Source organism: Petromyzon marinus, chromosome 50 (genome assembly GCF_048934315.1).
Source record: "Petromyzon marinus isolate PM22_M1 ecotype Great Lakes invasive population chromosome 50, UKy_Petmar_22M1.pri1.0, whole genome shotgun sequence".
NCBI classification, from domain to species: domain Eukaryota; kingdom Metazoa; phylum Chordata; class Hyperoartia; order Petromyzontiformes; family Petromyzontidae; genus Petromyzon; species Petromyzon marinus.
In genome coordinates, this window is record NC_133716.1 from 11,081,310 (window position 1) to 11,096,149 (window position 14,840).

Consider the following 14,840-nt stretch of genomic DNA (forward strand, 5'->3'; position numbering starts at 1 on the left):
TCTTTCTGCCTCCGTGTAATTCTATGCGTGCGCTTCTCCGTGCTTCTCACTTTCAGCTTCTGTTCTATTTTCTTTGTCACTGTTCATGTTTTTGATCCACGCCAAAGCATGCCAAGTTGCACTTAATAAAAGCAATTCAACCAAATGTCTGCGAATCCCATGCATTATTAACGTAGGTGCAGTGGTAGTAGCATGGTGTAGGCATTTGTGTATATTCCCATTCATCCTTACCTGTAGTAGCGGACATGTGTCAACAGGGGGTGGTAGACTGGCTAGGTAGGATGAGCCGGGCCCTTGGGCCACTCGGGTCCCCAGACCCCAAGAGGAGGGCTGGGGGATATTCCAGGGCCCCCTAGAGAGTTCCAGAAAGGAGGCGTGGCTAGGGGCGGAGAGACCCTGGAACGGGTATAAAAGCCGCACCCTTAAACGGGTCCGGCAGTCCTCGTCCACCTGAAGACCCGAAGAGCTACCCTGAAGACCTGAAGCGAGGAGCCCAGTGGGCAGAACCCGGACTCCGAGCTCGGGTCGGGTTCAGATATAACCAGTGTAGGGTTATCGCTGTAACCAGAGTAAGGGCACGTTAGTCCGGAGAGGGGCTACCTCCTTAGGATATCGGGTGTGAGGGGCCATTGCCCCTCTGCGTTATGTTCCCTAGTTTGTAATAAACGTGTTGCCTCTAGTGAACCGTCTCCCTCGGCTTGGACCCACTACACAGTTAAGATTTATCAAACGCTATTTTTTGCACGAAAATTTGTAATTATACGGAATGGACATAACCACAGTGGAAATGAAATGACCTACCCGTAATGCTCCGTAAAAAATATTATTTCAATCGGCACGCCGCAAATCACCGCCAAAACGTTTCAACAGTTGAGTAAAGCATTCACATTTATTTGAATACAGGACACAGTAAGCAATGATTTGTCAAATAAACACGATACTGTAATAGTGTAATCGACAGATTTAAAAACTTGCACGAATCATTTATAAACATTTAACTTTTCGTACGAAATTTCACAGGGTAATTAATTTATAGATTCCCCACTAAAATGATATAAACTGGAGAAAGCATTTTATTACAAAGCCTCTGCACGTCTCCCGCCAAACTCGAGACATTGATTAAACCTTTGAATATTCACTATGTAAGATAAGGAGCCATCGCTATCACCATATGCAATCGGCTGTTGTGAAATAGTGCATCATTAGAAATTAGTGGGGTATCTATAAATTGATAAATCTGCATATTGGCACATTCCCATTTAGGTCCCTCCTTCCAGCTGGTACTTCCTGTGACAATCTAAACACGAGCTCTACACAAACAAACACCCATATTATTTTGTGACACCACATGAGATCAATTGGCACCACACGTCACTGTGGCTTCAGCATCTAGATTCCAACGCTGCTGCGCGGTTGACACTCCGCCCCACACAGTCCACTCTTGACAACATCCCGTGTCTTGGCTTTCGGCCTCCCCGCACTGGTCGCCGACCTCAAGGGGGTGTACAACACATGAGGACATTTCTGCCTCAAAGGGTGAAAGAGGTATTCACAAAGTAGGAAGGGCCCACCGTACAGACGCAAGACTATGTCCCCACGAAATTAAAAGTGGAGTCGCTTGTCGTTGCTTCAAGCCCCACGCTGGAGGCAACCCAGCATCCTTCCTTAATATATAAGAATAAGTTTTACCTTTCCTGGCAATAAAAACAGTTGTATTAAGATGTTAAAACACCAAACTGAAACCTTTTGCAAGGAATCGTGTCACTGTTTGAGACTACTAGGCTCGAAAGAAAGCTGTCTATGGTGTGGACCAATCAGTTTCAAAGACAATGCATCATATACTACCAGAGCATGTTTGTTGTTTGCATGTTCACCACAAGTATATGTGGTTAATGCAAGGCATGATTCCTTGCGAACGGTTTCTGTTTGGTGTTTTAACATCTTAACACAACTGTTTTATTGCCAGAAAGGGTAAAACCTATTATTATTTGAAGCTTTCGTGACTGCAGGAATCCATACGCTTTGGTCCTTTCGGTAAAGTCACGTAATTAGAAATAAAATAAAACAAATCACGACGTTTTGATTGCAACACAAGCAATCTTCATCGGGTGGGACAACCACAGCAATTTGTTCTTGCTGTGGTTGTCCCACCTAATGAAGATTGCTTGTGTTGCAATCGAAACGTCGTGATGTTTTAATTTATTTCTAACTACGTGACTTTACCGAAAGACCCAAAGAGTACCTATTATTATATTTTGATACTGCCAGGGGAGGTCCCATGAAGTCTATCCCCAAGTTCGCACGGGAGGGAGGGGGGGGGAGCAGCATGGCCGATTAAATCGATCGATCTTCGCTTGTGAATCCCAGTGGTTACACCCCGGGAGCTCCGCGGGCAGAAAGTGACCCAAGGAAACCGTGGAGAGGCTGCGACGGATCGCCGCTCGCATGAGTGTGGGGTGCCAGGCGCTGATGGCGTGGCGGGTGGCTGCTTTTGAGAGGTCGGGCTGGGACGATGCTGTCGATTAATGGACGGTAAATGTAACAGACTACTGTTTTTCGTGGTCGATTAACTTCAAGCCCCTTTAAAAAATGTCGGCGCCGCCCCAACAAGTCCTGCCTTCTTAAGGTGGGGCTCCCCCTCCAAGAAGCTTCGCCTAGAGTGACGCGGAAAAAGATGCCACCACCAATCGCGCTAAACGGTTCTCGTCCAGCCAGGACGCACACGGGAACAGAAGCGAGACCGTTTCCCAAACCCGCTCCCAACTATTTTTGTGTTACTGACGAGTGCAGGAATCGAACTAGTAATTCGTAATCGATTACTTAAGTTCGGACGGACCAACTCTAGCAGCAGCAACTGCTCTGCTCAGTTTATCACAAACTGTGTGTGTGTCGAGGAGCCTGTCCGCACGCAATTTAAACACATCATGCGCCGCTCTGTTGCCGAGTAGAAAACATCCGTATTACAAAAGGAAGTGCGATGGACATCGCTGGTGTACACGGTGGAGGTCTGGTGTGTGACGAGTATACAATGGTAGCTTCAAAAGTTAGTCCCCCCCCCCCCCTTTTGAAAGTTCAACCGGTGAAATGTACTATGGTGCAACACCACAAACCACGATAAAAATGTAAATGGAATTTATAATGGCAGTTTACATCATTATCATCAGGAGGAAAGGTTTTACAGAGGTGACAATTAAATACGCAGGGGAAAACATACACAGAGCACATGACAGAATACGGCACGAATCTATTGTGGCTCACCAGTACCCCCACAGCCACCACCATCACCGACAACAATTTGAATTGGGGTGCCACGGTGGCGAGATATTAACTACCTCGCCTGGTAGACAGGTCGTTGGGTTCGATCCCGACCCTGACGCCTGTATATGTGGAGTTTGCATGTCTCTATCCCCGTGGCCGCGTGGATTTTTCTCCGGTTCATCCAGTTTTTCCCATCCACATTTCAGAGTCAACATGCGTTTTGAGTACTTGGCTGCTATAAATGTCCACGTGGTAAGCCACTTCGTTGAGCTATCATTTGTGGCCAGGTTGCTTCTGAAAAAGAGCTGTGTTGCTCAGTGGGCCTTACCTGGTAAAATAAAAAATAAAAAGCTTTTAGTTAAAAAAATAATACGGCCAGGGGTGGCAAAATCTCTAGGGCAATTCAAGTGCAGCTCTCAAACAAATTTTCAATAAAAAAAAACTTTCTTTTGAACAGGAAAGAAAAACCCAGGTAATGCAAGAGCAGCCAGCGACACTCGCCTCCGAAAACGGAGCCCGGCACAAGCACACTCCGGGGGGTTCTACCGCAGATTTCTAAACTCAAAAGCCCCACGGCCAACCAGCGACAGCGAAACCGGGCCGCGTGACCACGTGACCGTGTCACCCCAATGGCCACCCCAGGTGACCACCCCAGGTGACCACCCGAAGTGAACCACTCGGTGTCTTGCCACTTGTAGCCATGTGGTACGAGGCTCGTAGGGTCTGTAAAGGTTGGCCAACTTGCTTCATTATCTAAATGCACGTGTATCTCAAGGCGCTTTATAAAAGTGAAGAAAACCAGCCCGTGCCACTCTTCTCCAGCAACTAAACTCCACAGTCAACTTAAGTTCATTTGAGAGGTCTCCTTCTCCACTGCAGTCCCCTATAGTCAGGGACACCCCCCCACCACCCGACTAACCTCTCTCCTGTTCAAATAAATATGCAAGTCAAGTCGCTTCGTCCCCCGACTGGGAAAAACGCAAACATCTGTCGGTTATGGCTGTGGGGTGCTGCCAAGACGTTCAAAAATCCATAGGGTCTTAACACGAACATTTCAAAGTGGTGTGAGGCTATAGTTTAAAAACGACATCGACACCGACAAATTGATCATCTGCTTGGGGGCCTTTCACATGGCCCTTGCACGAAAAACGAACAGAGCAAAAACCCCAGGCCTCGTGCAACCATGGCAAACGGAGTTAACCAATACTGCTACTAATAGGTCTCAAAGACCTTGGGCAGCTTGTAAATCAAACTCAAAGTCAGGACTTCTTGAAGTTCGCTCTCCTAAGCCTCATCTATATTGCAGGGTTCCGCTCCAGCCAGCCATTCCCCGCCGCTTGCCGATCAACTCACGAAGGTAAGTTACGCGACGATTCGCACGCTCGGGCGATTCAGCTTGCCGCAGTTCGATTCGAGATCGGATTGTTGCCTTCTTTGTTGCCTCCAGTTTGCAGCGTGCGTCTCATTCATTCCACCTCATTGGTTCTGGCTGTATCCTTTACAGTGTCTTCTATGTTCTATTTGTTTTATTCCTTTTTCATAATAATGTTGACTTTTATACAGCGTTGTCATTTACATTATGAGACCTCCTTTGCCAGTAACAAGATATAGTAATAGGTTTTACCCTTTTAACTGGCACAAAAAAACTGACACCTTTATTCAAGGCATCATGTTTGCAATAACCACAACACAAGCAGTCAAAATGCAAACAAAAGAGACAACTCTGATAATAATATGCACTGTCCTTGAATTTGATTGGTCCACACCCGAGACGGCTTTCTTTAGAGCCCAGTCTCCACTGGTGTTGGACCAGAAGACGCCAAAAGGCGTACAACTCAAAAACAGCACACTATCAGAGTATTGAGGGCTCGGGGTGAGCATTTACATTATGAGACCTCCTTTTGACTGCTTGTGTTGCGGTTAGTGCAGACATGATGCCTTGAATAAAGGTGTCAGTTTTTTGTGCCAGTTAAAAAGGTGAAACCTATTACTATATCTTGTTACTGGCAAAGGAGGTCTCATAATGTAAATGCTCACCCCGAGCCCTCAATACTCTGATAGTGTGCTGTTTTTGAGTTGTACGCCTTTTGGCGTCTTCTGGTCCAACACCAATGGAGACTAGGCTCTAAGAAAAGCTGTCTCGGGTGTGGACCAATCAAATTCAAGGATAGTGCATATTATTATCAGAGTTGTCTCTTTTTGTTTGCATTTTGACTGCTTGTGTTGCGGTTATTGCAGACATGATGCCTTGAATAAAGGTGTCAGTTTTTTGTGCCAGTTAAAAGGGTAAAACCTATTACTATAGCCTTGTCGTTGTTCATGCAAAGTGCATCTCACAATCAGGGGTGGCCCGAGACTAGCTGCTAGCAAGTGCAATTGGCAGCCCTCAACCCCAAGGGCAGATCTAGGCTGAGGTTTTTGGTAAACTGGGAAACATTTTGCCCCTATTTTACGTTTAATGTGTTTTTTAAGCGTTTTTGTTTTTAAACAGGCATAATTATTCAGTTTGTCCGTCCGTACAACTGTCCAATCCAATACATTCCCAGAAATGTTGAGAAATGAATTATGATTAATATTCCCTCTGTACGTGCATGGGGAATTGAAATAATGACATCTTCGTGATTTTTTATTTGTATTCTTTTTCCCTCGAAATTTGCGCCCCACTTAACTTGGCTCCTTGGGCAACTGCCCTCGTTCGCCTACATGGACGGCGCAGGCCACCCCTGCTCACAATCGCTGAGGATCCACGGATAAGCTGGAAGGCAGTAGCCAGGTGGTGAGCCGGCACAATCGCTCAAACTCTGGAGTCCTCTCAATACTAAGATGTTTTCAGCACATTAATGAGCGTTCACATATGCGGGAAGAAACGGGAGCGCCCAGAGAAAACCTCCGCCACGCGAGGGGGTAAACCCCCCCGTCCCATACATAAGGGACGGACGATGTTATTCCGCATTTGCTCTACCGCCTTCTGATGAGCCAGGGTATGGCACCTCTCCTCAACGCCCACGGGAAGGGGGTTTCACTATTCGTGTGATCCACCAACCCTTACTGCGTCCAACGGTGCTCGATCACAGGCCCTCTCGCCTGTACCGACTGCATTCCGCTTCGTACGTCTCATTTGCACCGCACGTACTATCCACCTCATTTTTTGTTGTTTCATTTGCACGTCCCTTCTTTTGTGCTGCCCAGTCATCGATATAGTATTGTTTTATTCGCCTTTGACGGTTAAAAAGAAAAGAGATCGCACGTATAAATCAGCACGTATTGAGAACAACCCAAATGAACCTTATGGCGGTACCCCGGGGTACCATAGTACACCCCGGCTCTCGCACAATGTCCGTGATGCAGGAATTTTTAGTCTGTTGATGGTCGGCGATGCGGCAATCGACTCATCTCGACGAGCTGTACACGATGCACTATTATTCAAAGTAGAATTTTTCGAAAACAAGGATTTTTTTTTTAACGTTAATGTTTGGCGTTTCGACATCGCGAAGTAGCGCTGATTTCGGATTGATTGATATCCCCAGTCGCTGAGTGAAGTACACCCCTGGAAAAAATAGTGTCCCAGAAATAAAATATTTAATTGCCTCGGCCATTTTGTATTATTTGGTACCTTGGGGTACCGCCTTAAGGATCATATCTCTCACACCTACACAATTTGGGCGCGCATGGCCGGCGTGCGCATCGACGTGAACCACCCCGCTACGTACCTCGAGTGGTTTCGAGTGCAACGACAGCGATCCCTTTTGGGTGACCAGGTGTCTCCGGGCTCAGGGGCTCATAGCGCCCACTTTACAGCAAGCGAGTTCAGGCGGCAAACTGATTTTAAATTCCCGGTTCTCTAGTGCAGGAAGTAGGAGGTCCGTCTCAACCCGTGTCACCCAATTTCCTTTCACAGCCCTTTTGTCGATCCACTTTTGGATCAATGCCCCCTCCCCCTCATGGTGTGTCGTTGGTCACGGGTGAAGTGTGCGTGACCATACTTCACCACGTGCTGGTCAGTGCGGGTTGGTGAATGGGCGGTAGTGGGGGGGGGGAGAACCGCTTATAATATCATGGTTGAAGTTGCAATGCGCAGCAGACCCACTACACGTCGCCGCTCCAAAATAATTACTGCAGAAAATAGATATCCTTATCCCCCTTTTAACGTAATTTGAACAAAGCTCATTTTTTGTTCGACCAAAAAAACAAGAATGTAAAATACGACGATAAAGACGCTGTGCGGTAACCTTCACGATATGATAAAAAAACAAATCATCTGGCAGTGTGACCCCAAGTGAAATTATATAAGTAATCTCTTTAAGAAGAATAGTAGCCATGAAAACAAACGGCCGAAACAGACGAGAGAGCGCATGCATGCAAGGCAGCCGTGTGTACGTTCCCTGCATCACACACACACATGTACGGGAAGGGCCACTGGGAATGAAAAGCCGGACCGTGAGGGAAACAACTGCGTAGGATTTCACGTCTAGCGAGCCGAATCGCCCCCTCCACCCCCACCACCCCCCGTAGGGACGCGCTTTTTCGGATCGTACCACGGCGTCATACCGAATGCGCGGCACGACCTGAAAACGCGCTGCGGAGCCGACGGAAAACACGAGGGAGGTAGAAATGACGACGAGCCGATTCGGCACGCTTCACCTTGCCGCCGGTGACACCGCCGTCGTCGCTCAGGCGAGGAACAACGCGAAGGCGTAGAGCGGCAGCAGGAGGTTGTCGATCTGCGCCGTGAAGGCCTCGAGGAGGGCCGCGAGCGTGACGCACACGAGCACCGCCGCGTACTCCGACCCGAGCCGCACAGCGCCGTCCGCCACCGCCACCAGGGCCAGCACCATCACCTGCGCGAACACCGACGCCACCGTGCCCTCCACCGTCTTGCACGTGCCGGGCCAGCGGCAGCATCCGAGGCCCGAGCCGAACACCGAAGCGACCGCGTCGCCCACGCCCAGCGCCAGCACGCCGGCGTACGGCGCCAGCGACGGGAGGCCGACGGCCGCGCCGGCCAGGGGGCAGCAGGCGGGCCACGAGAGCCACAGGGGCAGCGCCATGCCGAGCAGCAGGTAGATGTGGGTGAGGACGAGCGGGCCCGAGTCGCGCTCGTCCACCAGCGCCGGCAGCGACGCGCGCAGGATCCCGCCCAGCGGCCGCACGTCGAAGGCGCGAGCGTACTCGAGGCCCAGGAACGCCGCCGCCGCCGCCACGGACGCGAGGTGCAGCAGGGCGCGGTCGCGCGCCAGGCCCGGCAGGAAGGCGGCCACGGCGAACGCGTGGAAGGCCTTGCGCGCCGCCGTGCGGGGCAGGGCGCCGCCCGCGGGCCACGCGGCGCCGCCCAGCGCCGCCGCGAGCGCCACGGCGCCCGCCAGCAGGAAAGCCCAGTAGGCGAGCGTGTAGCGGCGGTCGCGCGGCCGGCTCAGGAAGTCGGCGAGCCAGAGCAAGGGGTCGGAGTGGAACAGGTGCTGCAGCCAGGGCAGCAGGATGCCGAGCGCGAACACCAGGCACAGGCCGTAGAAGTAGACGGCACGCGCCAGGTGGTTCGACGTCATGAAGCGGAAGAGGAGGCTGAAGACGGCGCCAGCGACCACGGCGCCGGCGCTCACCACGAGCAGCACGCTCGTCAGCTCATCCCGCTTGGCGCCGCCGCCCGAGGCCACCGTCCACGTCGCCAGGCAGTGCGCCGGCGCGCCCAGCCCCTCGGCGACCACCAGCGCCTCGCCCAGCGACAGGCTGCCGGGCAGCGCCACCAAGAGCAGCAGCAGGAAGGCGGCCGATGCCAGGAGGAGGCCGGCGATCGCGGCGGCGCCGTCGGCGCCGGCGCCGCCGCCGCGCAGCGCGTGAACCGCCAGGGCGGTGGTAGCGACGTAGATGGCGCAGGTCCGGCGCGGGAGCGGCCGCGTGAGCAGCAGGCCCACCAGCGAGGTGAGCGACAGCAGCAGCGACGACGAGAGCGCCGCCGACACCGCCGCCGCCTTGGCCGCCGTGCCGGCGCAGCGGTGGGCCAGCGCCGCGGCCACGAGCGGGACGGCCAGGCCGCCCGCCAGCAGGCCGCACGCGGAGGCCGAGCCAGACCGGAAGGCGGCGCCGAGCGTTGGGGAGGCGCCGATGAGGCGGCCCCACTTGGGCTGCGTGTAGAAGGTCTGCACGGCGAGGAGGAGCAGCGAGGCCGTGAGCGGCCCCCACGAGGCCAGGTGCAGGCGGCAGACGCACGCCACCACCACCGCCGCCTCCAGAGCCGCCGTCACCGACGACGACATGGCTCGCGGCGGCGTGGGAGTGGGAGGGCTCAGGCGCGCTTCTGAACGGACGCCTGGACAAATCGGACTGCGGGGGGTGAGCGCCGTGCGTGCGTGCGTGCGGATTAGAGTGGATCCTTCGTGCTTAGTCTGTCCCGTGCCACTGACGCGCCAAGCGACCCAACGCCTCCACTTCTTACGGTCTTGGTGCCAGCCGATCCCTGATATGAATTCAAGATGAGTCGCTGCTTGGAACCGAGCTACGTGAAGACGTCTGTGCTGTTTGTGAATAAACTATTCGCTCAATGACATACGTCGTACAATACAATGTGCCTCAAACACGTGAACAATGCTTCTCGGCTATGTGTGCTGCCTGTATTGGGTGCACGTATTATGCGAACAATGCATGCCAACTATGTCCACTGCGCTGGGTGTGTGAACTGCGTCGATGACGTATTTCAACAATGTATCCTGCCCGTGTATTGAATACACCGCGCGGTCAGTGCATCCGCGCTAGGTAGCTTGCGTGTTGCAGTGTGTGAACCGCATCAACAGGTGTATCTGTGCAACATAGCCTCCTTGTTGTACTCTCTCCGTGAGCCGCGCGAATCTGCCCTCGATTAACGGTGCTCTCTATCCCCGAGCTGCGTGTTCCGTGGGATGGAGAGAAGTGCAGGGGCTCGGAGCAGCGTGGCGGAACGGGGCTCCGGGTCAGCGATCGGCCCCACCCTGCGTCGTTGAACAACACGCACATGGACCCCCCGCTCGGGTTACGATCGCGCGTCGCCTCCGAGCGGGCGTCCTGCAAAAGGGGCTCGCACGCACGGTGCTCTGAAGCCGGGCGAACCGCGTTTTTTTTTATTATTTCCGGCCACGGCTAACGTCGGCAAGGACTGTTATATCTAAACCAGTCGTGGGTGGGACCCCTTCGCTCATCCGCATTCTTAATTCAGCTAGGTGAAGTATGGGGTAACGACCACCATGACTAACACAGCACTTGGGGGATTTGTTTCAGCAGTGGATTGACAAAGCCTGCTACGTGTTAAAGTGTGTATATATATACAGACAGTCCCCGAGTTACGATGGCCCGACTGACGATATTTCGATCTTACAATGGCGATAGCGATACGACAAAATTGAAAAATATTTTACATTTCGCGCGGCAGGCAAACGCGGCAGCGTGCGAGGTACGATAAATACATACAGTATATAGTTTACACAGTAAATTGCTCTGCTAAATTATCACCATTCTTTAAGACTCCTGGGTAGGCTAGGCCATCTTCGACTTACGATATTTTTGACTTACGATGGGGTCGTCGTAACGCATCTCCATCGTAAGTAGAGGACTACCTGTATATGTTTTTTTTAAAGGGGTGATGCAGGTTATCAATTTTTTTCAGGGATAAAACTGATTTTCTTTTTAATAAAAGCTAAATTCAACTCGACTCCTCCTACCAATGTTTGACCCAGATGACCGTGACAACATCGACTTGGCAAGCTCACCAGCCCAAAGGACCCAGCGTGACTTGATAACGCATGAGACATTCTTACCCTTGCGTCTAACGTGCGATGGTGGTGGTGATGATAATGATGATGGTTGTATGGCAAAATAACACAATTGTACAGCCCAGTTGATATCCAGTATGGGGATGGGGAGTGACTGGAGAATGACTAACAGTTGAAGAGTGGAACAGTCCTTTCGAACACGTGGTTATCATTACCCATGTCGTTATCACTATTAGTTGCTGCTTCGTGTCTTTTTGGCCAATGGGGTGACCCTTTCAATTCATGCGCTGTGTGCACATTGTTCCCATTAGTGTGAAATGACGATGGCATGTTTGCTATTCAGTTTGTTAACAATCATCAATGGCAATTTAATGTTTTTTGCACAGATGGGCCTCTGGGGGGAGGAGTGGTGGCACAGCGGTTAGCGCACTGCACTATGAACCTGGCCACCTGGGTTAGATTCCTGTTAGATTCCTGGCGAACATCACTGGCGTGCATCACATCAACCATTCCTGCCTCCACCATCCCCTTCAATAACTCACTTTCATCCATCATTGGATTAACAAAGCACTGTAAGCTGGCATTATTTAGTAATCGATGGTAGCACAAATGAACATTATTAATACACTCAACTGTGCACAGCACGCACACACTGCTATACAAACGGCGTGTATGTAACCGACTTGCTATACTGTACTCTGTCCAGGGGTCTCTGCTTTGCCCTGCACGCTCATGCCGGCCAAGTCGCGGTGGCGATGATCCCGGCCTTGACGCCTGCTGCTGTATATTTGGAGTTTGCGGTGTCTCTCTCCCCGTGGTCGTGTGGATTTTCCTCCGGATCCTCCGGTTTTTCCCTCCGCATTTAGAATCAAAACCACGCGTTTAGAGCATTTGGCTGCTATACATTTCCACAAAATAAGCCACTACGTTGAGTTAGCATTTGTGATAGCCAGGTCGCTTCCGCAAAATATTTGAACACCAAACCTCTCAACCCCTTATTAGTACCTACCTCATTACAGACCAATTCAGATCTCATTGGTCACCCCGTGCCCTTATAAATCTCAAAGTTTATCCTACAAAGTCCCATCACAAACGAGAAACACAAACAAATAGACAAAAACATGTGCCCGCATTGAAACGGCTGTACGCCGTATGGACCTGAAAACTCAATTTCCCTGTACAAGAATACGGGGTTAAAGCGTTGTGGGTTGACAGGTCCGTGAACACGGAGAGGAATTTTTGTCAATCCACCGCTGGATGAGGGCCTCCCTTGACCGTGCAGGCCGTGGTGGTTATTGACCCAATACTTCGACGTTGTGGTCGGTGCGGGATCGAAGGCGGCGCGGAGTCCATACGTGCGCTGGAATCATAGAAGTACATTGCAACAATGGGTTCTGCTGCGCTTTGCCCAACCAGGGACCACAGTGGCTCCCTTCGGCGGACTCTAAGAGCACTTTGTCTTTTTGCATGCGTCAATAACACCGCCCTTCCCCCCGTTCAAAACATGCGAGACGTTTATCGTAAGGCAACAGTTATTGTTGTATTCTTAGTTTTTTCGGTAAAGTCACGTTGAAGAGAAACAACAAAATAACAAAATATATATAAAACAATAAAAAATTCTCACGACGTTTCGACCATAACTCAAACGGTCATCATGATGACCGTTTGAGTTATGGTCGAAACGTCGTGAGAAATTTTTTATTGTTTTATATATATTTTGTTATTTTGTTGTTTCTCTTCAACGTGACTTTACCGAAAAAACTAAGAATATGAATTACTGCAGTCACGAAAGCTTTAAATCAAAAGTTATTGTTGTGTTTAGAATTCGCCACTAGAGTGCTTGTTAAGACGGGCCATCGTCCGAAACGTCGCCTATATTTGTTTTTTCACATAATAGGTTTGTTTTTGGGTTAGATCGCGTAAATATGTCGTTAACCCCGCCAACTAGTAAGGTTTTATTTTATTTTATACCTACGTGGCTTTACCGAAAGAACCAAAGAGTAGAGTAAGGTTTGTCACGTAAACAGAACATGCCAATTCATTACTAGTACATGCCAATTCGTTACGAATTCGTAAACAGAACATGCCAATTCATTACTAGTACATGACAATTCGTTACGAATTCGTAAACAGAACATGCCAATTCATCACTAGTACATGCCAATTGGTTACGAATTCGTAAACAGAACATTCCAATTCATCACTAGTACATGCGAATTCGTTACGAATTCGTAAACAGAACATGCCAATTCATTACTAGTACATGCGAATTCGTTACGAATTCGTAAACAGAACATGCCAATTCGTTACGAATTCGTTACGAATTGTCATGTTTTGTTTAAGCGACAAAACTTAAGAGTTGGCTTTGTCGGGTGGTGGTGGGTTTAACGACACATATTTACGCGATCTAACTCCGACCCTCCCCCCCCCCCCCAAAAAAACCCTCTATTATGGCTACGTGTTAAACGGACTAACCTATACATGTGTTCTGTGACTACTTCTGTCACGACCGCACAAGTCGCGTTTAATTTGTTTGCCTGTTGCAACCACTGCCAACGGAGCATCACCACCATCATCACCACCACCACCAACAATGAATCTCTGATTTATGCACGGCGGTCAGGTCACCTCGGCATAGGCTCGAAAATCCTCCCTCCGAGCTTCGGAGAGATCGAGATGGGCCGCATTCCCCGGGGGTGGGGTGATTCGGTCAAGGGCCGTGCCTTGATTCCAGCGAATAAACAAAAAAAGGAATCAATTTAACTTCGCGGATGTATTCATTAGTTCGTTCAGGAATCCACCCGGCGGCCTTGACACCAACCAAACCACCACCGTCATTGCCTCGCCGCGTCTGCGCAGCCAACACCGACGGCTAGTCCACCACAACGGCCGTCGATTTGGCAGTCTAATTAATCTCGTATTAGACCAATTAAGGACGTCGTTTGGGTCGAGGGAGCATCGCCGTTTATCTTCGGGCCTACACGCGCTCACAGACCAATACCCTCGGCATTCGCCACTAAGTTCACGGTGACGTTACCCCCGCGGCGCCCGTGCCAGGCCAGGTGCACTTTGAGGCCACGTCAAGTGTCGAGGGCTCGCCGACAGGCAGGAAGAAGGAAGGTTTCGGGGACAGACCCTGCAGGTGGCCATGGGTCGGCTGAGATGACCGGTAGATGCACCCACACCAGCTGTAGCCTCCCCCCTCCGTAACACACACACACATCAGCTCGCGTTGACACACACACAGCGCACACCGCAACGCATCAGACCCGCGGGCTTACGTGGAACGTGCTGCTGTGAGATGGTGAGAGACGAGGTTGTTGTTGTGGTGGTTGTTGTAGTGGTGGTTGTTGTAGTGGTGGTTGTTGTTGTTGTTGCTGCTGGATGACAGACGCCAGCGATGTTGAGAGGTCAGAGTTTCACGGAGGGGTGTGGAGGCGGCGGTGCGGGCTACGGCGAGCCAGAGCGGACCCCCGCGGCGCCCCGACAGCCGCACGTGTTTCGCGTTTCTGTTTTTTTTTTAAATCACAGAAACCCAACACACTAAATTCGTACAACGGAATTGAAAAACTTCCGACACTCGCCGACGAGAGAGCGACAAAAATAAAATCAGCAACAATCCCTTCGCACGTCCGCGCCCCCTCTCTCTCAACGTAAAGTCGGAGAGTATTTATCGCACAGCCCGTGTCGGCTTCCACGGCCGTCTGGGAGTGCAAACGCCCGAGTGCTGGAGAGTAAACACACAACATTTACAATTCGAGTCACGACGTTTCGCCGGTAATTACGTCCAGCATCGTCAGGCGGACAAAAAAACCTCTTATGGATAATATCGGTAGCGAAAGCCTC

General features: G+C 50.8%; 1 protein-coding gene and 1 long non-coding RNA gene across 3 annotated transcripts in view; both read right to left on the minus strand.

The window, feature by feature from the left end:
* Positions 1-870: 870 nt before the first annotated feature.
* On the minus strand, positions 871-14,736 carry DOLK (dolichol kinase). Of its 2 annotated transcripts, none has more exons than XM_076074870.1 (2): positions 14,276-14,736; positions 871-9,576 (listed from the first exon to the last, which is right to left on the minus strand). In XM_076074870.1, exon 2 carries the CDS (start codon positions 9,507-9,509, stop codon positions 7,929-7,931), a length of 1,581 nt encoding a protein of 526 aa, XP_075930985.1. In that variant the 5' UTR covers positions 9,510-9,576; positions 14,276-14,736; the 3' UTR covers positions 871-7,928. The 2 variants fall into 2 exon arrangements, with proteins under 2 accessions (XP_075930985.1, XP_032828983.1); XM_032973092.2 differs by having other exon boundaries at positions 871-10,217.
* LOC142931203 (uncharacterized) overlaps positions 871-14,840 on the minus strand; it is a 120,195-nt gene continuing 106,225 nt past the window's right edge. Inside the window, exon 2 of the long non-coding RNA XR_012947194.1 lies at positions 871-4,883. This is a non-coding gene — a long non-coding RNA (uncharacterized LOC142931203). The remainder of the gene's footprint in view (positions 4,884-14,840) is intronic.

Coding starts and splice junctions, on each gene's coding strand:
- DOLK (XM_076074870.1), bottom strand. CDS start 9,509: ATGTCGTCGTCGGTGACGGCGGCTCTGGAGGCGGCGGTGGTGGTGGCG.